General features: G+C 39.9%; 1 protein-coding gene across 2 annotated transcripts; it reads right to left on the minus strand.

Moving 5' to 3' along the window:
* Positions 1-1,385: 1,385 nt before the first annotated feature.
* On the minus strand, positions 1,386-22,297 carry AMPD1 (adenosine monophosphate deaminase 1). Of its 2 annotated transcripts, XM_057714702.1 has the most exons (16): positions 22,190-22,297; positions 20,875-20,886; positions 17,211-17,391; positions 15,717-15,882; positions 12,978-13,143; positions 9,940-10,159; positions 9,359-9,488; positions 8,115-8,309; positions 7,694-7,825; positions 6,761-6,924; positions 4,614-4,740; positions 4,266-4,429; positions 3,072-3,192; positions 2,227-2,400; positions 1,928-2,038; positions 1,386-1,563 (listed from the first exon to the last, which is right to left on the minus strand). In XM_057714702.1, exons 1-16 carry the CDS (start codon positions 22,209-22,211, stop codon positions 1,405-1,407), a joined length of 2,244 nt encoding a protein of 747 aa, XP_057570685.1. In that variant the 5' UTR covers positions 22,212-22,297; the 3' UTR covers positions 1,386-1,404. The 2 variants fall into 2 exon arrangements, with proteins under 2 accessions (XP_057570685.1, XP_057570781.1); XM_057714798.1 differs by lacking the exon at positions 20,875-20,886.
* Positions 22,298-23,637: the final 1,340 nt, after the last annotated feature.

Genomic DNA, 23,637 nt, shown 5'->3' on the forward strand with positions numbered 1-23,637 from the left:
TGCATTCAGGAAGATTATATATCAAAATAAGCAGATCGAATTCCAAGTACCAAATTGGAAACCAAATCTGCATGAAGGTAATATAAATGAATTAACATGTATGTATTCTACTGCCCTCTCATGGGTAAGATGGAGATATACATAATGGTAGTTCATGCCTTTTAAAATCTGAGAATAGAAAGTTTAATTTGGCAATTTATATTATTTTGATGACAAAGAGGCCAAGGTAAAATAAAATCAGGTTCTCCAAAGGACTTACAAATACTCAGCAAACAGAACATCAACTTCAGAAACCAGGGAGAGCGTTCTTACACCAGGGCTAGTACAAACATGCTGTTGGGATCACACCTATGCTTATGGCTACCTGTACAGAATGCTCTTTTTCAAATTTGTATCCACTCATGCTGTAACTTCATGCTGTGAATAGCTTGAGAGTAGAAATGAAATCTATTCTTTATACCTTTGCTGCCTAGAATAGTACCTAGTACTTTAGATGTTTGGTCAGTAATTGTTTATTGAATAAGTTGAACGAAGTATCAGCCCAATCACTAGATGGCAACACAACTGTATGTGTATAGAAGTATGGTCTGGCTGACTGGAACTCCACCTGACCTTGAGTAACAGGAATGTTGGTAAAAAGTTACGTGTATCTTATTTTGTTAAGTGAAGTCATTTAAAATGTACCACTACAGCTGACTATAACTTTGTCAATTACATGTCAAAACTAAGAATCCTTTTGTAAGATAAATTCCCATTAAGTATAATAACTCATAATTACAGATTTTCTGTATTGGGGTACACTGCTCTGTTTTTGTCTAAGAAGGGCACTCTTCAGATGTATCCTGTCAAAACGAATTTTCAGTGTTCTACTGCCTTTAGCAGATGTAATTATATAAACCAAAAGCCTACATTCTCTCTATAACAAATCATTTGCTTGTATTTTTGCCCTGCCTTAATAATTGTGTTGCCTGAAAGTCATGAAGACTCCAGAATCAGACAAACCTAGGTTCGCATTGCTACCTCTCCCTAGGTGCATCCTTGTGCAGGCTATTTTTTTTTTATCATAGGTCATTTCTTTTTTTACTAAGGTATAGTTGATGTATACTATTATATGTTACAGGTATACAACATAGGGACTCATAATTTTTAAAAGTTATACTCCATTTATAGTTATTATAAAATATTGGCTATACTCCCTGTGTTGTCTTCAGCCTCAGTTTACTCATCTTCCCTAAAATGAAGATAACATCTATAAAGTTGTACAAAGCATTAAATGAAATAATGTCAATGGGACAACTTCTAATACAATCTTTGGCTTATAGTAGGGATTCAATAACTGGCAACTATTGTTATTCACATTCTACAGTGAAAATCTCACCCATAGTATTATTTGGTTTATTTGTTTTATTCTCCTGATTTAATGCCTTCAGCAATTAAATTAAGTTCATAACACCAGGTTTCGTAGCGATAGGCCATGCGGATTTGGGCCACATTTGTCTTTCGAATATCATTTCCAACAGGGCCTTCTTCAAGGTAATTGTCGCCCAGAAACTTTACTTTCTCCTATAAGAGGAAAGGAAACAGAATGATTGTTGTCTCTTTTTACCCTAATATGGGTAATAATTACATCCTTCACAAAGATTCCTTCTTTATGTTAGCTACAGGCAAGAGGAAAACAGTAAACCATTAAAAGCACTCATCCAGGTGCCTCAGTGTGCAAGAGCTACTGAGAAATCAAGTGTATTTTATTTCCCTTGCCCAAAAAGCATGGCCAGAGAGACAGAATAATTTTTTCTAGTCTCTGTCCATAGTAACTGCACATGATTTGTGAAATAATTTTTCAACATCTGTTTCCCCAACTAATTTTTCAATATTCAGGTTACCAAATTCTAAACTCAGAAGGACAACTGATCAAGGGCAGGTCTACCTCATGAGAAATTCCACACTGCAGAACACTGTTTCTTGCCACTTCACACATATCACAGGTACTCAGCTTGAAGACTTGTGCAGCAATGGCATATTCTTCCATTAGGGGCTCCTTTGGTGATTTATTTAAATGAGACCAAAAAAAAAAAAAAAAAAAGGAAGAGAAAGGAATGTATTAAAAGAACAACGCATCCTGCACAAAAAGAATAGTGAAATATTTTGATTCAAATTTAAAATTCTGGGTGATAAACAACAGTTCAGCAAAATACACTTCTATTGCTCAAAATTCCATATGTGTACCTTGGTGAAGTGGAATTGCATCGGGTCATCCGTAGACAGTGAGATCATTAGCCCTTTCTGAAGGAAATCTAAAAAAGGATTTTTGGCATATTCTAGAAATAAGCTGTTGTTACTTAATGGCGACATAGCGATGGGAATCTGGGCTAAGAAAAACAAGTACTGTAACACAGGACTCTGGAAAGGAAAAGTGAAAAAAAATATTTTAAAATGTTGAAAAAGGGATATAAACTAGAAAAGTTAAAACCCCACGGTCTACATTAAGTTTTACCTTTCAACAAAATTATCACCTATTCTTTAAATCCCCTTATAAAGAAGAATAATAGTTTTTAAATGTAAATACTATTTAGAATAAATTTATTGGGGATCAATTTTCAGAAGCTTTGAGTCAAACCCATTGTTTGTGTTTTAAGGGTCTAAGTTAGATGGTCCATCTTAGGCAAAAGACTTCACCTTGAAACCTTTTTTTTTTTTTTTTCTATAGAGAAAGTTCTGACTCTCACAAGAGGCATTTTTAAAACATGCTATAACATGAAATCTGGTGAAAACCAGTTTAAGGTAAACCAAACCGCCTCTGATTTATCCCTTGTCAGAGTTCTAAAATGGAAGTCAGGAGATCTGCATTAACTCCTCCCTGCCACCAACTAGCTAGGTGATCTTGAGCAAGTTCCTTTACTTCTCAGGGCCTCTGTGAAATGAAATGCACTGAATAATCTCAAAAATCTTTTTTCCTCTACTTTAATTTGATTCCAATGTTGATAATGACTTGTGACAGAATAAGGAAAAAAAATTCTATCCCTCTAGCTCCAACATGAAAACAGATATTGAGAAGAGCGCCTCCAACTCACCTTTTTTAAATTCAGGCCATGAGAGATATTATCTGCTGTCATGAATGCTGTCATGAGATGGGTGAGCGCTCCAGCTTCCCCACAGTGAGGTCGGAACAGAAATGTATTCATGCCTCGTTCCCTAGGGAAACAGAGCTACTATAGGAATCACAGGTGACTGACTGGGACCTGGCAACAATTCTGGACTTAGAGTGATTTACAAGAAAATCTGGTAGGAAAAATTAACACTCTGAAAGGGAGTAAAAGTGAGTGGGGCATCCAAAGGATTCAGCAAAACTGACAATTCCAAATCATAATCTTAATTCTTCCTAAGCACAGACTTTTTTGGAAAAAGAAGCAATATTGGATATGAGGGTATGGAGGAAAGTTAAGATCTGATTACCTGAACAGAAACATCTTCACATTCCACCCAAAGTTTACCAATATCACCATGTCATTGTTTCTCCTACTCACACTTTAGCGGGGAAACGGTTCCAGAAAACCCCATTATAATAGTCCTCTGTTTATGCCAGATGTATCAAGAAGGGTAAAAGGGGGACTTCCCTGGTGGTCCAGTGGTAAAGAATCTACCTTACTAGGCAGGGGATACCAATTCCATTCCTGGCCAGGGAACTAAGATCCCACTTGCAGCTGGGTGGGGCAACTAAGCCTGTGTGCCACAGCTACTGAGCTCGCACACCTCAACTAGAGAGCCTGTGTACCGCAAACTACAAAGCCTATGCCCTCTGGAGCCCACGTGCCACACTAGAGAGAACAACACCCACACGCCACATAGAGAGAAGCCTGCATGCCACAAGGAAGAGACAGCACACGGTGACGAAAGATCCCGCATGCCTCAACAAAGATCCTGTGTGCCGCAACTAAGAGCCAATGCAGCCAAAAAAAGAAACAAAATTTTTTTTAAAAAAAGAAGGGTAAAATGTATGGAATTTTATAATAAATTGCACAGTGATTAGTATAAATTCCTAAACTTCCAAAGAAAAAGAACTGTGAAAGTTACTGAAGGCTCCAAAATGTCCATTCCTGCCCCTAAATAAAGAAACTGAAGAAAAATTCAAGGGAAATAAATTTCTGCTCTGGACCAGGTGGCAGCATCCTAGCAGTGCAGGCCCTCAGCCACTGAGGGTGCTAGCATATGAGGAAAGAGGCATGTCAAATGGATTCTCCTTCTAGCTCCAGTTCTCATCTACTTACTTCCTCAGGCTGTTGAGCACCATGATGTTTGCGTACATATAGTAGGTATAGTAAGTGTACGATGGATTCTTTTCCATGGTCCACTCCTGGGGTTTAGGGCTCTTGGAGGAGAACATGTGGCCACTGTGTTTGGACTCATCATCCACACTGTCGAAGCCAGTAATCTGTCAGGAAGAGTGAGCCACACAATGGGTTCAGTCTGAGTGCAGGGTCCCAGCCTTCAGACAATCTTTCAGCTTCCAAAGGCAAGGACCAAATGTCAAAGATAAGTGTCAAGAATTAATCATGGTGAGGTAGGTGGGCTGGTTCATGTACAGCCAATAGGAAGGCCTTCAGGGCCATGCTTACATGCTTGAGGAAGACACTGAGGTCTGGGTGAGCCTGGGGGTTGATGGTGGCCTCAAACACTGGCATGAAAACGTTCTCCAGCATCTTTCCGAAGTGTGGAAGGAAGTTCTTAGATCGGAACACATCACTAGAGGCAGGAATGAGAAGAATTTAGGAGGAAAAGATTTTTGGACTGATAGTTCAAAGCAAAGGACCAAAGGCAAGAAAAGAACCAAACGCCCTGTTCAGGAAAAGACCTAATGTCTCCATCCTAGGTCCACTCTGGTACATTCTTCTTGGTAACCCATAAAGAAGATTCAGTTTGGGTTTGGCATAGGAGGTATAAATTTCTTGCTGGACCACATGCCCCTATATCTTCTATGAACCCTCTGTAGTAAGAAAACTAAACCTTCACAGCTAAGTCCAGATAGAGCATGAAGCGTATGGGAACTCTGTCATGAAAGGTTCAATAATTTTCATGTGTGTGGTATACAAGATGGTGAGCATGAAAGAGTTATCAAGAACACCTCTGATACCCTGTAGCCAGGAGCAATCTAACAAACCCTTATATAGCACTCAATATATGCCATCCACTCTTCTAAGCGGCCAAAAGTATTAGCTAATTTAATCCTTATAAAACACAATAAATTAGGTACCATTATGACCCCATTTTAAAGATGATGAAACTAAGGCACAGAGAGGTCATGCAATTTGCCAAAGGTCACACAGCTAGTAAGTGGCAGATTCAAGCATAGCCAGTCCAGGGCCAAGGCCCATGCTTCTACCCACCACACTCTACTGCCTTAATATTTCTGCCTTAATGATATTAGGATGTTTTACTCCAGTCAAAAAGTTGCTTTTTTTGGCAAACGAGGTAAGATAAAACTCTTGCATTGTCACAGGGAACACAGAACACAGAGGCAGTTGGCCAGACAATATACAAGGGTGAGTCAAAAATTATCTGCACTCCAGTTTTATTAAAACTTCCGTTTTGAACTTGGTGTACCCCCCCAAAAAATAATAAATAAATAAATAAATGAAAAAAAAAAACTTTCGTTGGCTGCACTGTCTTCTCAGAGCTTTCTTTTCAAGGCTACTGTCTCCCTAGTCACTGCTGTGCAGGCATGAATATGTTACATCAGTTCATTTGTAACTGCGGTGTGCGCAAAAATGGATGCCCCACTTGTCATTTGCATGAAAGAAGAGCAGCGTGCAGTGATTCGTTTTTTGTGGTCTGAGGGTGTACCTGGTGCCGTTATTTATTGAAGACTTTGTGCGCAGTATGGGGAAAGGGTTTTGTCGCGAAGAAGTGTGTATGAATGTTTAAGGAAGGTCGCACAAGTGTTAGCCATCAAGACGAAGCCGGATTCACTTCTGGTGAAGTGAAGACAGTGATGCATTTGTGGCTCGCAGCTCAGCCTAAAACATTTTTTAATGAGGGAGTACAAAAGCTTGTTGACAGATGGACAAAGTGTATTGAAAGGCAAGGAGATTATGTCGAAAAATGATGTATTTGCCTTTTCTAAAATTAATTAAAATAAATTCTACAGCCAGTGTGCAGATAATTTTTGACTCACCCTCATATAAACACTTGAGTTAGATAAAAGATCAATGATATGAACATCCCTGAGGGCAATGAGTAATTATCAGGTGATAATACCATTGATAAATACTCATTGATTATGGAGAATTTGAGCACTTGTAGATGAGACAGTCGCAGTAGAGGTTCTGATACAAGAAAGCTACACCCCAGTACAGATGCACGTGAGAAAGCATGGACTGACTGGTCACAGAGAGGAAGATCAAGAGAAAGAAAATGTATGGTAAAATGTATATAGTTCTTATCCTAGCTAAGTCTTAATCATTCTCAATAAGTTATTCTGTGATCTGCATAAAGCCCCATGTTGTAAAAAACAAACAAACAAAAAAAAAAACCACCAAAAAACCTGGTTAGAAAACTGAACTGAAATGATCTTCTTAACTCCTGTCTATGATCAAGAGTGCTAAACCCAGAGTGGACAAAACCAGGCACCCAGGCCCCAGTACCAAGTGCTGTTTAACAAAGCTTATTTCTGTCCAGATGTGCTGCACGTTCCTTGCTTGTGTGGAGGAGGTGAGGCAAGTGGGACGAAGGCAGACTTTAGGGTTTCCAGTGGGTGGGTACGTACTAGATCCTGGGGACCTGGATCATCCATGTCATGTTGGGGCAGTAGATGCGGTTTTGGACAAACCAGGTGGAGAGTTTGCTCCACTCATCAGGACTGCGGCCGTAGATCGACAGGCGGGGCTCAGCGTGCTGGTATTTGGCATCCACCAAGTCTGCACCTACCTCCTGCAAACCCAAGAGAGGAGTCCAAAGCCAGGGATTCCAACAGGTCCCTCAGGGGTTTAAACGTGTGGGGTCTAGGGAGAGGAGATGGGTACTAAGGAGAACTGAAGAAATGTGAAAGGCAGTCCGAGGAAAACTACCAAGGTTAAGACGTATGGAGACTGAGAGGTGAGGGGGATCTAGTTGGGGTAAAAGACTGATAGGATGTAATGGAGTCTAGAGAGAAAACGAGTCAGACTAAAGATGATGAGATCCCAAAGCACTGCTGCAACAGAAATTCAGCTTTTCACATGCCTCCTATCTCCCAAAACACACATCTCCCAACTGCACCTGTCATTCCTACCTCCTAATGTCCAGGCGTCATGAAGATCAGGATGGATTCTGATCCTAACTCTTCCTGAACTTACAACTCCGAAAGCCTGGAAGAGCCAAGCCCTTAATCCCAAATCCACACCCTTAGCATCTCTGTCCTCGGAATCAAGGTCTTTTAAAATAATTACAGTGGATTTTCAGAAGAAATTATCACATTCACTTGTGTATTGCCTGACCCCGGGGATAGTACCCTTCCTAACCACCTCCTTCCTTCTTTCCTTTCTTCCTTCCTTCTTTCTTCCTTCTTTTTTTTCCTCCCTCTTTCTTCCCTCCCTCCATTTCTTCTTCCCTCCTTCCTTCCTTCCTTCCCTCTTTTCTCCTTCCTTCCCCCACCCCCTCTCTTCTTCCCTCTCCTCAAGAACCAGGCCAGGTAGCATAGATCTGGTTGGTTCCTCCTTACCTTGATGATAGTGGCAAAATATTCCCCATTAATGGAATTGTCTGTCTTCAGGTAGAGATCTCGTAGCTCACTTGCTCCTACGGGATTGTATTTGTCATTGAACTTATCAAAACGCTGGAAAGTCTGACGTCCCTGCAACAGGAAACAGGAGCACAAGTGTATCCTTATCTGAGCTGCCTGGACACAGAGAGTTAGGGAATGGCCACAAGGAATAGGGGCCTGGTAGCAGGGGAAGGGCTTGGGATCCAAGAATGGAATCCAGGACAGCTGATAATGAGAGGACCTCAAAATTGTCCATGGTTCTTTCAGTCAGCATGGTAAACCCACATAGTTAAGTGGGCTCTGAGAAGAGAGAGTTTGTAGGAGAAAGGTATGTGGGTTCTGAGTATTAGATAAAACTGACATTATCTTTTCAACCTACAGCATGAACATCCAGAGAATCAACAGTCAGGTCGTAGGGATGCATTTTTAATTTAACAAAAAGTTCCTTCAGGGTCAGATTTTTCTCCTTGGTGCTATAGACCACTCTGTCAGCATCAATTTGGTAAGATTTCTTAATAAAGCGCAGTAGATGTTTCTGGTTCATGCAAGCAGCCGCATGGATATGGGTGTCCACCTGTGTGTACAGTCAGAGAAAGAAAAACCAACAATCAGCCTTGGTTATGCTGCTCTGTTAGAGGTTATGGTGCCTGCAAATCCCACTGTGATGGGAGAAAGGAGTAAATGATAGGGGTGTGACCTGGCAGCTGGTGGAGGTGGCCAAGGGAAAAATGAACCCATAGCACCTTTTTGTGCCCTTGTGAGGATGTGAAAGATTAGGCTGGATGCAATAATAGTGTCTGCTTCTCTTGGATATCTATGCAACAAATTTACTTCCTACATTCGATCCACACAAAATTCTTGGGGACAAGTCTCAACCCCTGAGACATAGCTGGAAGCGAAGTAGCTGCTACAGCTTTCAGCCCCAAAGGGCGAGAGGATAAAATGATGAAGCCGTGGCACAGTGATGGCACTTCTGAGTGAGGTATTTTGATAAGTACAATTTTATACGCGGAAGTTTTGACAGATTAAGTAATTTGCCCAAGGTTATACAGGTAGCTGAGCCAGGATTTGGTCCCAGATCTCAGCTCATATATTTCCTACTCCCACTTCCTTGGCAATCACTTAAATGGTCAGAACACATCTTGGAAGTGTTTCTAGTTGATTAGTTTTCCACAAGCATTAGCTCGTTTGATATTCACATCCTCTTGTGAGCTAGATTGAGCAGATGTATTTCCCAGTTTTACAAATGAGGAACTGAAACTAAGAAATATTTAATCACTTCCCCCAATGTCTTACAGTCAGGAAGTAGAAGAAAAAGAACGAGAATGAAGACCTTCAAAATTCTAGAATAGTGGTTTTTGAGGTTCTATTTGTTTTTGTTAATTTTTTTTTGTTTATAACTATAATTTTTATGGCAATAATGTGGTAAACCTTTCTACATGGGAAACAGTAGAAAAGGCATTTTAATCTTTTAGACACAATCTATCTGCTTTCACTAAATTCTACTGAACCTGCAGAAATCATACATTAATCAGAAAAACAGTATCTTTCTTGTCCTGTTCAAGAAATAAGTGGATTAAAGTTTTTGTCTAGGAATGACCTCTAAGCAGCAAATATGTTTACCTTCCTGCAGTTGTAAAAATCCCTGTGGGGATTGTTCTTCAGCTCCTTCAACTCATCCATCTCGTTGAGCATCTGATGGACCTGGAACTTGGAGGAGAGGAACCTCAGGCGCCGGTGGGTATAGGTCTTACTGTGAAAAATTAAGTCACATGATTGCAAAAAATTCCAGACGTTTAAGGAAAACAGTCACAATTTCAAAACCATCAGGAACTTTATAACCTGTAGGAAACAATTATGTTTGTTGGCTTACTCTGCATTAATCTAATCTGAAAAGTATTGGGCTCTAAGGACTTAATCTTTTCATCACATTTGTACATAAATAATAATGAGGGAAGATTTGGGCTTGAATCCTGGCTCAGACACCTGTGTGACTTTGGGCAAGTTACATAACTTGTCAAAGTCTCAGCTTATAAATAGGGAGTTATAAAAATACCCAGCTCATAGAACGATTGTGATGAGAAAAAGAAATAATGCACATGAAGTGTTTAACATAGTGTTTGCACATAGTAAGCACTTAACAAATACTTAGTCTCATTTTCAGTAGTAGTAGTAGCAGCAGTAATTTAGGTCTTAACACTTACACAGGTCCTTGGGCAATTAAAGCAAGTAAAAAGTTCATATCATCTAAGAAGGTGTCCAGATTTGGGTAAGGAAGTGGCTTAGGCTCATCTTTGCTGGCTGCTTCTTCATTAGGATAGATGTAAACCACACCATCTTTCATTTTGAGGTGATAACCCAGGTTTTCCGGGAGGTTATCTGTTCTGAAGGGGTCCTCTCCCTTCTTCATAGGAGGGGTAAAGACTTTTTCAATAAAACACACAATAATATATCAGCACATAGGATGAATGGCCACATAAAAGATAACCAAAATTAATTACTATAAGATCTCATTTGTATGGAATTCTGTATATCATGTTATAATTATCCAGAGCTAAGCTATAGTTTATTTTTACATTATTTCTCAAAGGTGACTAAATTAGTAGTATAAAATAGCTATAAAATTTTGTCTAGTGTAAGAATGATTTTCAAGTTCTTTAGAATTGCTGTTTACATAATTGCAATACTACTTACAAATCATTTTAATTATTTAATAAAGTTGTTTATCAGTCTACCTGTTAAGACCATTTTATTAACATATGAAATAATTGCATAGAAATAAAAGTAGGGACTTCCCTGGTGGCGCAGTGGTTAAGAATCTGCCTGCCAATGCAGGGGACACGGGTTCGATCCCTGCTCCTGGAAGATCCCACATTCCACAGAGCAACTAAGCCTGTGCGCCACAACTATTGAGCCTGCGCTTTAGAGCTTGTGAGCCACAACTATTGAGTCCATATGCCACAACTACTGAAGCCCACGCGCCTAGAGCACGTGCTCCGCAACAAGAGAAGCCACAGCAATGAGGAGCCTGCACACCACAATGAAGAGTAGCCCCTGCTCGCTGCAACTAGACAAAGCCTGTGTGCAGCAACAAAGACCCAACACAGCCATAAATAAATAAAATGTTTTAAAAAAAACAAAGAAAAAAAGAAATAAAAGTAAAACTACAGTTAAAAAGTAGCATTTCAGCCTTTTCCTTATTGAAACCAATCTTCTCTATCAGTCTTAATTTAGAGCAGTTATTTTTTAATAGACATTTTTTTAGAGAAGTTTTAGGTTCACAGCAAAATTGGACACTAAGTACAGAATCCCCATTGACCCCTATCCCTACACATGCACAGCCTTCCCCACTATCAACATCTCAAATCAGAGTGGTATGTTTGTTACAGTGAATGAACCTACACTGATACATCGTTATCACCCAAAGTCCCCATAGTGTTTACCTTAGGGTTTACTCTTGGTGGTGTACATTCTATCTATGAGTTTTGACAAATGTATAATGACATGTATCTACCCTTATAGTATCATACAGAATAGTCTCACTGTCCTAAAATCCTCTGTGCTCCATCTAGAGTGGTTTTTAATATAAAGGGAACTATAAAATAAATTCTAAGAATTGTAATTCTTATTGTAATTATAATATACTTCTCCCCTTTTAAAGCACACACAATTTTTGCTAAAGGATTTGAGAAGGGATAATGTGGATAAAGGTGCCCTTCTTTCCACTGCTAACAATTTCAACCTAAGGAAGCCAAGAACAAATTCCACACTGTCACAGCCTTTAAAGCACTTCTTTTACTTTCAACAAGTACGTGCCCAAGGCATCAGAAATTCTCCTGTTTGCAAATGATGACTGAGACAGCCAGAGTGAGAAAAATAATATAGAAAGAAAAAGTTTGCACATTTTCTATCCAAAACTGAGAGATAAGGAATACGAAAGAAGTGAAACAATACATCGCTATGTAAAATATCAACTTTAGAGTCCCTACTCTTAAATATGCTACAGAGACAAAGTATAATTTAAGGGAAACAAAGGCAAGACAAACATCCCAAGTGTCAATATTACAGAAGAGAAATAAACCAATGTTATGAGTTACCAAACTAGAACATGTTTAATATGATTTCAGTATTAAAAGAAAATAAAGAGAAGTTCTAGAGCTGGAAATCTTTAACAACATAATTTGATCGTTCAAAAACCTTAAATATTTGCCTCCCCTGAAATTTCAATTCTAGAAGTCTAATCCTAAAGATATAAAGCAATTGCACAAAGATGTTTTAATAAAGATGCTTAGTGTAACCTTGTTGGAAACAAATTTTTTAAAAGCCAGAAATCTAAATGCCCAAATGTAGGATTTGGTTAAATAAATTATGATACAGTTATACAATGGAAATGATTAAATTCTGTTAAATTTTTAAAATCTGATTGTTTTAAAATATGTACTTAACTGTATACATCACAGAAAGTAAAAAGTGAGATATGTAAATAAAGTGCTATGGAAAGTCAAAACATGTAGTTTACTTTTATCCATAGGTCAGAGGAAGGAAAGAAATGATGTTTGGGCTTCACCTTGAAGGATGAGACTGCATCTGGACATTTGGACATGCAGTAAAAAAGTGAAAGAAAGGGCAGTGCAGCACAGGGAATGGCATGGCAACAGTTCAGGGTCAGGAATGAGCTGGCTGAACGAAATGGAGAACAGGGTATGCTTCCAACCAGGACAAAGAGTTCAGAGGTGGAGTAAGTTTATAAACAGATTGAGTACACAAGTCCAAAAATAAATAAATAATAGATTTAAAAAAAAACCATAGTTAGGAGGCCAGATGGTGGTAGGCCTTAAATGCCGGGCTCAAGACTGGACTTGACTTTGTAGGGGGAGTAGTTAAAGGTTTTTGTCAGGAGAAGGATGTGCTCAGATCTGTTTTATAATAACTGGTACCAAAGTGAGGATGAACCAAAGGAAGTTAGGTTAGAATTTTAAAAAGTAGTTAGGAAGCTATTGCAATGATCTGGACAAAGAGAAATATGTACCTAAATTAGGGCTTGGGGAATGGTGAAGAGAGGAGCTTCTGAGAGAAAGTGTACAGACTGAATCAAGTGATGGGGTGCTTGGGTGGGAGAGAGAATGGAGCTAAAGATGGCTATGATATTTTAAAACTGGGTCACATACTCATGGGCCACATTTAATAGTTAGCAGTTAATCCTAAAGCTATATTCCAGACATTATATAAGAAAATTACTTACCTGGATAGAAGCTCTCATTTGCTACCCAAGTCTCACCGTCAATGTTCCTCAAGTACTTGGAAGGGGTTTTTGGAAACCTCTGAAACGACTTCTGCATATACTTCTCCCGTATACACAATGCCCGATAAAGACCTTTGCAGACCATTTCAAAATCTTCAACCGTAACCTACCAAGAAAATTTTAGAGTAGCTCCTGTGAAAACTGGAGAAGTGAGTAAAGCTTGTCTTTGGCACCCCCCAGCTCTCCTGGGTGTCGCAGCACCTGCTAAGCTGCCCCTACTTCCCACTCGACTTGGGCCCTGGGTCTCCCTCCAGGAGCAGGTCCTGAAATTTTTCTCACTCTTCCATTTCTGCCAAAATGTATCTGTCCTAGGAGTCTTTCCTGACAGTCCCGTGTTTGTTTTTGGTTTTTGCTAGATAGCAGTGATTGTCTAACAAACATGATTAAAAGACCCCATTCTAACATGGATAATACTTCCTCCAGGTAACAAAAGGACATTTTAAGTATGGGCTTCTGATGACAATATCTCAACTGAAAGACAATGTTGGTGTAATTTGAGAACTCAAATCACCTTCTGGTCAGTGTGGGAAAAGTTGGGGGAGGAATAAGGTATCACACGTCCTTCAAACCCTGTCACACATACACTGCCTTCTGTAACTAGAGATGGATCAGAACATCAGCCTGTGAGAAGTCATTCTTTGGGATGGTTTTGAAGGTAACCTTAACTGGGACTAAAAACAGAGATTCTGGAGTAAAATTTTCTTAGAACTGCTGGAAATTTCTTAAAACTAGCCTATTTCCCTTGCCCCGTCCCTGACTCCTGGCTGGGCCTGGCATGCCCAAGCAGTTATAACTCGAAATCATTGCATGCTCGCCATCAGAGCCGTAAGGCTTTCTGGGACCAACGTAAGCTTGATCCCAATGGTTTGAAGTCCAGATATTAATCCTCAACAGTTGAACACTTTTTAATGACCTGCCGACCTTGGCCAAGAGAGTCTGGCACAGGCGCTGGGCCTAGGGATCTGCTTCCAATAGCATGCTTGTTCTTTTGCCACCTAACGGGCCACCCATCTATCAGCTGCTTGAGGACAAGAGCTGAGTTTCACTCATCTTCACGTCCTCAGCACTTAGCACACAGTGCCCGGCACAGAATAGTGCTCAGTAAGGACTGATTACATTGAATCGGTTGTTTATCTGGGATGAATGGCCTTGGGAACTTAGTCCTAACATCCCCTTTAACTCTCTGTTCAGTAACAAGGGTGAAGACTGATTCAGGTTCAGACCACAACCAGGCGGAATGAAGCTCAACAGCTCAGCCACCCTCAGCAAATAGGTATGGCCACATACTTGGCTCTTCAAAGACCCTAGGCCAAGGTTTCAGGTGCCCTCCAGCTTTTATAGAAGGAGAAGCTACTCCTTAACTTCTGTGCCCCTTATCTTTCCTCTCATCTTTTTTCTTTCTATTCCTGTTTTCATTTCCACCAAGTGCATAGGGATCAAGTTCGTCTCTTGATATCTGTGGTTTTTTGACTTCTCCAAACTTTGTTTTCCACGTTGCTATTAAACATTTCATTTCAGTTATTTAGCATCTAAAATCCCTGCCATTTGTAGAGCATACATGTTATCATGCAGAAAATGAATAAACAAGAATAGTATCCAATTCATTGCTCTGTCACTTTTAAATATCTTGGGACTGACCCTAAGTGGGTCAGTTACATGAGAAGAGGGCTTAGGACTGATCATTAAAACTATATTTGGAGCATAGATCTATGGCTAAACAGCAGTTTCACCGATATGATGCTGATTCTGCAAGTCCACGTGGCAGAGATTTATTAACTGACCAACTGTTCTGGATAGGACAAGAAGGTCAAGTTGTTTGCAACATGAGTTTACTATCTCTGTGACATACTTGAGTCTGTTCCAAGCAATAATCCACTGTGTAAGCATCTGAGATGAAATTGGAGAGCACAGTAGGTTGAAAAACAATGGCCCCATTAGAATGTTCTAACCTCTCTCTCATCTTTTTTTCTCTGGTCTCTCCACTATTCTTTCCTCTTCTCTCTGTCTCTTTCTCCTGATCTGCTTTCTTTGATTGGTTAATGCTACCTGCAGCCCTTCTCTCCATTCGAGGTCTGCTCTGGGTTCATCTCTCCCCAAGAGCTCCTAACTCCTACCCCCTACACCTGTGCCTCCCTGAGGCTCCCTTTCCTGCTTGTGCCCTTAGTGAGACTAGTTCAGTTGCTACTCTCTTTGATTCATTTGCCAAAATCTGTCCACCGTATTCTGTAACACGCACACCACATTCTATTGCATCTTCTCATGTGCAAGCAAATGAGATGGGGAGAAATTATGTGAGATGATAAAAGAAAAACAGAAGTATAAGTCATAATGTATCATAAACAACAAGGTCCTACTGTAGAGCACAGGGGACCATATTCAATATCCTGAGATAATCCATAATGAAAAAGAATATAAAAAAGAAAAAATATATATATGTGTATATATATGTAAAATTGAATCACTGCTGTACAGTAGGTTAACACAACATTGTAAATCAATTATACTTCAATAAAAATTTTTTTCAAAGTCATAGCATATTGGTATTGAAATGTGATAATGAAGTAAAGGACAGGTGAGCTAACACCTTTCTCAAAAGGAAGAGGAGGAAGGAAAGACGCTGAAACAATCAGGCTGAGTACCTTCCCAGCAGCTACATCTGAGGGGCAAGAAGCAACTCACCCCAGAGGCATAATCTCCAGTGATCTGCACTCTCTGAAAATCAGGCACGGTCTGGTAGGTGGGAGACGAAGAAATGTATTCATCAATGTGAGACAATTTGGTGGAAGATGTTTCACTTTGTGGAACGGACAAACTAACGGTCTTCCTTCCGAAGAAACGCTTTTTTCTGGGTTAGAAATTGAAAAATAAAAAGATTTATCTTTATCTTCATTGGGATTTCATTGGGATAAGTTGACGTTTCACTATACAATTTCATTTTGGGGACATACAGTGAAAATTAAATGTGGGTTGGGTGTCAGAAACAGGATCCAGCTGTATGGAAAGGGGTATCATGTTACAGTGCTCCTTTCCTCCTCCTATACCTTGTAACAGTAGGTCTTAGGGAATGTACTAGAAGACTCTCAGCAAGACACTGTTCTGCACAGGAGGCCCACTCCCAGCAGAACAGGCAGTCTGGGTGCTGCAGTAAGCACAGGCCATGTCAGTTACTACCTGTGTCATTTGGTGCAAGTCCCTTAAAATCTATGAGTTTCTGTGTCTCTATCTAAAAAAATGGTGTAATAATGTCTACCATATAGGGTTTCTGTGAGATTTAATGTTTACAAAATGCTTAGCACAGTACCTGGAACTTGTCAGTTGCTTAATCAATATCACTTCCTCACATCAACAAGTATTTATTGTTTCTACTTTGACACACGACCTATGTGAGGTCCTATGGAGGATGCCAAAGAAGGTGAATTGTTGTTATTTCCTTAAAGATATAAAACCAAGGGAAGGACAGCAGGATGATCTTTTCCCCGTGAAGCTGGTTGGTAGAGGAGAGTGTTGGGAGGAGGGGGTTCCAAGTACGTGGTCAATAATGGATTTGAGGACTAAACGGTGGCACATGGTGACAGGTAGTAAGTACTAGAGGAGTTCAAATGAGGGAAAATAAACAAACTTTGTGCAAAGGGATCGGTTCAGGGAAGGCAGTAATTATGCATCGCAGGTGTAGGATGGACAGGGCATGAGGGCTGACACGGAGGGCTGTATCCCCTGAGGCCTGGAGGAGGTCAGACTGGCTGGAGGCCAGGATTCCTATCAGGCAGCAGGACACTAAGGTTGACTAAGGACAGAGTCTGAAGATGAGGCTCTCGAGTTCCAGTGTCTACCCCTATAGAGTGGAAATTGAGTGTGTGCACAGCAGCCATCAGCCCACTTTGCTTTGGAACAATCACGCAGTAGATCATGTCCTCTTGCTTGCGTGGTTAGGGAGCCTTCAACTAAAGGCAGATGTGGATGAAGGTACGAAGGCCACTGTTTTCTTCTTTTTCGGTCCTTGTCACTTTGCCCCAGAGTATCCAGTGTGTGTGTGTGTTGGGGGTGGGGTAGGGGGCGTTAATTCCGGCAGAGTTTTTCCTCCAAGTGGCATCAGCTTTCAGAGTGAACCATCTGCCCTGACGTTTCCCCATTCTCGTGTCCCAATGTACTAAGCCTTCCTCTCACACCACTTACCTCCTGTGTTCTGTGGGGGTGGCCAGAGCCTCCAGCTGGAGTATGTGTGCGCACATCTCATGACGAGAAATTGGACAGATTTCATCCACGTCAAACGGGGATATCTCATGACGGCCTCCCTCATCTTTGACTTCAGAGGCAAACACTTTTTCAGCAAAGCTACGCATTGCATCATCAATAGCTAAAAGAGGTTTCTGCGTGTTAATATTCAAGCACTTTCTTAGAAGTCATCCGAGAGTTTCCGCTACACATAAAGCACAATGCTAAGGACTGCCCTGGGTGCATGGCTCCCCTGCCCTCCGACCCGTGTCCCAGAAACATGATGGACCTTAATGCCTATTCTCTCTTTAGTGGGTTTCTGTGGGGGTAGCTTGGAAATCCATTCTCAGAATCACAGGTCAGATTCTTACAGCACACTTTAGGAGGGTCCTAAAAGTAGGATTGGGATCTTGCAGGACTAGCACTTAACGGAAGATCACCTGTTTCTGGTGGCACGAAGTTTGATTTCATAATAACCATGCGGCATAGCCCTTCCTATTAGGTTGGTGGAGTTTTTCTGATGGTTTTAAAGAAGTGGATAGGGTTGTTGGTCGTTGGTGTTTTTCTTCCTAAAGGGAACCAGTGATCCAAAGAGTTCTGAGAAACAGATGTGTACTTTAGGGCCTTCCTCATAAGGCAGATATAATGTTTCGGTCACACATCACAACCTCATTTTTTTCAAATCCTGACAACTTTGTGATATGCTGGCATGTAGGGGAGGGGAATCACTCACATTTATTGCCTAGTGTTGGAGTCCCATTTCTTGTGGACATGTGGCCTTCCCTGATGAGTGACCTTTAGACAGCCAATTTTACTTTTACTTGCCTTAATTTTCCCATTCTTAAAATGGGGGGAAGGATGACCTTTAGCTTGGCAATGACCCTCAGGATACAAGAGAACCAGTTTTATCATATACAGTGGTGACGACCACCCAGTATCTGGTTTTCTGTTAAGTTCTATTGTATTTTCCAGATACCCAGTTGTTTCCCTCTGAGTAGTCATTATCTCTAATACTTCTAAAAGTCTCTTGGTATTTCCAGAAAAGAGCAGGTAGCAAATAATGAGAATGGCAAACAGCTAGATATTTGGAGCAAGAGCAGAAGACAGAAACATTCTTCACGTGATTTCAAAGCAAACTGCATATGGAAAGATAGATCCCCCCAAGCCTGCCCCATCAGTATTTATACAAGTCTCCAAAACGGCACAGTTTCAGTGATGACTTAGGTAAGTATAATGTATTCAAGTATTCTTCTATACTTACCAACTCCTTCACCTTCCTCTGTTTCAGTTTCCTGATCTCTAAAGTGGGAATACTAAGACCTACAAACCTCACTCATCAGGCTGTTGTGACATCAAGTGAGATAGTATATGTGAAAATGCTTTTTTAAAGCAATTTTTAAAGGAAAATAAAACTCCAGATTAAACTCAATAATATAATGTGGCAGCATTGATCAAACAGATATTTGGTATTTGGGGTTAGCTTTGGGTTATTTAGGAAATGACAAATGGTATGGCTTAGTATAGGCTGAAGCATACATTGGAAATGATGGTAATTGACTCATAACGTCACCAACACTAACAGTCAGGTCAGCCAGTTTTCAAAGCTGGCTTGTCACAGCAGAGTAACAGAGAAGCCCACTGTGTTGGCTGAACTTCATGCATCTATTTGTCTCGTTGAACTCAAGCACTTCCTGAAACTGAAAAGCATCTTTGGATGCTATGCCTAGTTTTTTGGCAAGCACCATGATCCACGAAGCAACAAACAAAACACTAAGTAGATACATCTGATGACCTGAGAATGCCTCCCCACCACACAGCCAAATGTTCCCCAGAAATAGTATCATTCCTCCCTGAGCAAGCGAGCAAGCACATGCACCTAAAGGATGAATGGCAAGCAAAAGTTAGCAGACGCTTCATGCACCATTGAGAGCAAATGGAAACAGGCCAGTTGGCTGTGATGAGGAGGAGGAAGAGAATGAAGATGACTATGACACTGGCTTGTCATGATGGGTCCATGGCAATGCTGTTGGAGGCCTCAGGAGGGACAGTATGGAAACGGAGTCCCAGGAACCAATCCTACTTGCTCGAGATCTGGCTCTTTCAAAGCAAGTATCCATTATTTGGGACTGCAAATATCTATTTGTTTCATGGTGTTTTTGTTGTTGTTGTTTGGTTGGTTGGTTGGTTTTTGGTTTTTGGGTTTTTTTTTGGAGGAGAAAGAAAGAGTGGCTTTGTTTCTTTGCCAGGGAAAGGGGGAACACAGTAGGCTAGTGCCTCAAGAACTGTGCCCCCGTTTCATGTTTTTAAAGATTGTTTTCGCTAGGTTGTATCTCCCTAAGTCACTATAGACAGTTGAAAAGTAGAAACTCTACTCTCAAGAAGTAGCTTACATTATCATCACCAAAAATTACGTGGTGGATATTTCCTTCCACTGAATCAACCAATTGTTTTGACATCATGTAACCGCAGCTGAAATTCGATTCCTAAATTGAAGAGCTCTGCCTTTCAAAAATACTTCAGGGAGTAGGGGTGATTAGGGAGAGGAAAGAGTGAATTGATATTTCAAAAGGTGAGTAGGTAAGATTTGGTGACAACCTAATTCAGGGAGTAAAGGAGAGATGACCCCCTGGGGTTTGGATAGACAGTTGCTGAGTTTTTTTTGAGCGTGTTGGAGGTAGTGGAGCATCTGAGTGGCAATGTCTTGAGGTTAGGACACCTGCATTTAGATAGAGAATAGATAAGAGAATAGAAAGAAGAAATAGAGTGGTGAAGCAGAAAGAACACTGGACTAGGAATGAAAAAAAGTGTCTGTGACAGCCGGGTGGCCTTGGGCAAACCATGTAATCACTAGGAGCCTCAGTGTTCATCATCATAAAAGAGGAATGTTAATAATAATAATGTCAGCTTCAGAGAATTGTTGTAAAGATTAAACAAGAAATACTTTAAAAACTACACAGCACAATCCAGAAGTTGGGGATTACTATTATTAACATGAGAAGCACAAGGCTCTTGAGAAAAGGAATATCATGCTTGCTTCTTCATCCAGCAGATGGAGAAACGCACGCTTATTTCTCAGCAGTGCTTTATCAATGTGTAGGAAAGACAGGTTGTAGGCCTTGCATCCGCCACATCGCATTTCACAGAGGAACTCGGAGGCTCCGTGAGTACTATCGGTCAGTCAAAGGACAGGTCTGATTTGAGATGGAGGGGAACATACATAAAACGTTACAATTTTATTTTATCCAGTCACAAAAATTCACCATGGAATGTTTTGCTTTGGAGGAGGGTTTACTAAGACAGGACTCAGTAGATCCCCTTAGCTAATGTCTAAAGGAGAAGATTATTTTATTTGAAAATATCAAATAAATGCCCTATGAGGTTCTCTTTAAAAATTGGATTTCTTTTTCTTTTCTTTTTTTCTTTTTTTTTTTTTTGGAGTCAGGAAAGTCCATGAGTTCATTTGTTATGCTATGGGAGATCTATGGTCATTTTAAATCTTTGTTGGCTTTCAAAGGTACCATTAATAAACACTGCTGAAAAATACTCATGCTTCTGAATTAAAGAATAGTATCTTTTAGAAATTGATAGCTTGGCAAATGGTAGGGAAAATACCCAAAATACTCACGTTTTTCTTCAGCTGTATGAAATAAAATAGAACAAGATAAAATATATGATCAACTCTCGGAAATCATCATGGCTACTAATCAATGCTTTGGAATAGAAATAGGCAGGTTGGTACAAGAAAGGGTTGTGGTGGGATGTGTTATTAAAGCTCATTCTTCCATTTTTCTACAATTTGCTGCAAATAGAAAACCCTGGGAATATATAGTCATTATATATCTCTTTATTTTCTTTCCCTTTCTAATTTCTTTAAATTTATGTTTATAATTTTAAAGAGGTACTCTTTGTAAAATGTGATTTTTAAAAATCTGATCAAGAGAGATGGAAACTCTCATACAATGCTGGTAGCAGGTAAATGAAAACAGATCATCTGGTAAACAATGAACACCTACCAAACAGCCATTTCTGAGAACCTATTCTACTGATATAATCCTTAAATGTGGAAAAAGCTTAAGGTATGAATATTATTGTCAGAGCATATTTATACTTAAAAAAAATCATAAAGAACATAAGGGATTGGTTAAGAAAATTGGAATATTATACAGCCATTTAAAATGATGTTTAGGAAGAGTTTGGAGCACCATGGTAACAGATTAAGTTATAATGTAAAGCTAAAAAAAGAGCAGGATACAAAGTTACATGTATAATATAATCTCAGCTGTGGTTTTTTTTTTAATTATTTAAATTTGCAAAGGAAACAGTTTGAAGAAGAACACTAACATGTTAAAAGTGTTATCTGTGGATGATGGGGCTTGTGGGGGTTTTTTTATTACTACTTATCTAAATTTCACAATTTCTCTAAATGATGTTTATTACTTTTATTTTTCAGTGAAATTTCTCATTTTATTTCACATGAAACATGATTACTTTCATAATGAAAAAGACATAACATTATTATTTTGAAAATTACTCTGTGTACAAACCTGGATTGTGAAATATCAGAATACACAAATTAATAATAATATTGCCATGATTTTCATGATTTTCAGCTAATAGTATAGCTAAAGACGTTGTATAGGACATTTCTCAGAAGTGTGGCGGCACAGGTTTTGTTTAGACTTGCAGAGTAAGTAATAAATACTTTACACAGTTTCCTACTTGGATCACCAAGGATGCTACTACATGATACAGTTTTAGAAGATTACCTCCCTCCTAAAACTAAAAACCAAAAACCCCTTGAAAGCCTTATCTCTTTCTGAAATGTATTAGTTAAAAATACTATGGACCCTAAATAAAGGATTCCCAGAGCTGACATGATAGTTAAAGGAATAATTGCATATTAAAAGAAGTGAATTCTCCAAGCACTTTTGCACACCTACCTGGAAGTTTCATCAGAGGCATTGTGCTGGGATCCTTGATTCTAGGATTGCACAGTAGAAAGGAAGAGACAGGAGACTGTGGGGATGACTGACTGACACTGTAAAACACGCTGACATTAATTTTATTATTTTGCTTTGCCCCTGTAATTTGACCCTTCTCTGCTAAAAGGAGACAGATGAGCTTTAGACCTATTTATAGCTTTAGGCATTGACAGTGAGAAACAGGTGAAGACTTCAGTGTTTACCCTGGGATTTTAGACAAGATATCTGCGGTAGGCCAGGAATTGCATTTCAATACTCTCTAAATCTTCCTACGGATTGGATTCTCTTCACGTTTAGTATTCTTGCATGACTGGACCACTGATGACTATTTTCCACCCTAGCGAAATGCAGTGAAATCGTCCAGACTTCTAGAAAGTCAAGGTCCTCAAGATTTCAGTCCTGAGAACAGCTTTCTGTAGTTGATGAATACGCTGGTACATTCATCAAGCTCTCAACATACACACAGGCACACACACACTCACACACACAGACACACACACACTCTCACACACGCATACACTCACACTCACACACACACACACACACACAGGCAAACACACACACTCACACAGACACACACAGACACACACACTCACACAGACACACATACACACGGACACACACACTCACACACACACACTCACACACAGACACACACACAGGCAAACACACACTCACACACACAGACACACACACTCACACAGACACATGGACACACACACACAGACACACTCACACACACAGAAACACACACACGAACACACACGCACACAGACACACACACACTCATGTTTTCTTGAGAAATATCCCGACTTAGCAGAAATTTACCTAACAGAATTTATTTGATGAATTAAGTCATAAATTTACTTCAAATCTTGTTGAAACACAACTGCTGTCTAGACTGCTCAGGGACCCTTACTTTATATACTGTTACAAAAAGAATATCTTTCTCATGCATAACATTTTATAGTATGCAAAGTACTTTCCAAATATTATCTATTCGATCCTGCTTGCAGTGCTGTAAGGCAAGGAGTACCTTACCCTCGCTTCCCAAATGAGAAAACTGGGGCTCTGAGGAGACGTGTCTTGTCCAAAGTCGTTCTGATTGTTAATGCAAAGCCAAGGCTCTCTGGACCAAAATCTCATGCTCCTTCCACAATAACGCAGAGTCCTGGTTACAGCAAAATACAGGAAGGCCTCGTCTTATTGTGCTTAACTTTATTACACTTTGCAGGTACTGTATTTTTTTTACAAATTGAAGGTTTGTGGCAACCCTGCAAGGAGCAAGTCTACTGGCACCAGTTTTCCAACAGCATTGGCTCACTTTGTGTCTCTGTGTCACATTTTGGTAATTCTCACAATATTTCAAGCTTTTTCATTATTATTATATTTGCTATGGTAATTTG

Source organism: Hippopotamus amphibius, chromosome 1 (assembly GCF_030028045.1).
Source record: "Hippopotamus amphibius kiboko isolate mHipAmp2 chromosome 1, mHipAmp2.hap2, whole genome shotgun sequence".
Taxonomy (NCBI): domain Eukaryota; kingdom Metazoa; phylum Chordata; class Mammalia; order Artiodactyla; family Hippopotamidae; genus Hippopotamus; species Hippopotamus amphibius.

What these genes read in the sequence shown, in the direction of transcription:
- AMPD1 (XM_057714702.1), bottom strand. Translation starts at nt 22,211, where the DNA reads ATGCCTCTGATGAAACTTCCAG. An exon ending in ATCCAGGTCCCCAGGATCTA is followed by an intron (nt 4,741 to 6,760) that starts GTACGTACCCAC and finishes TCCTGCCTCTAG; the next exon opens with TGATGTGTTCCGATCTAAGA. An exon ending in TCAGTGTCTTCCTCAAGCAT is followed by an intron (nt 4,430 to 4,613) that starts GTAAGCATGGCC and finishes TCTTCCTGACAG; the next exon opens with ATTACTGGCTTCGACAGTGT.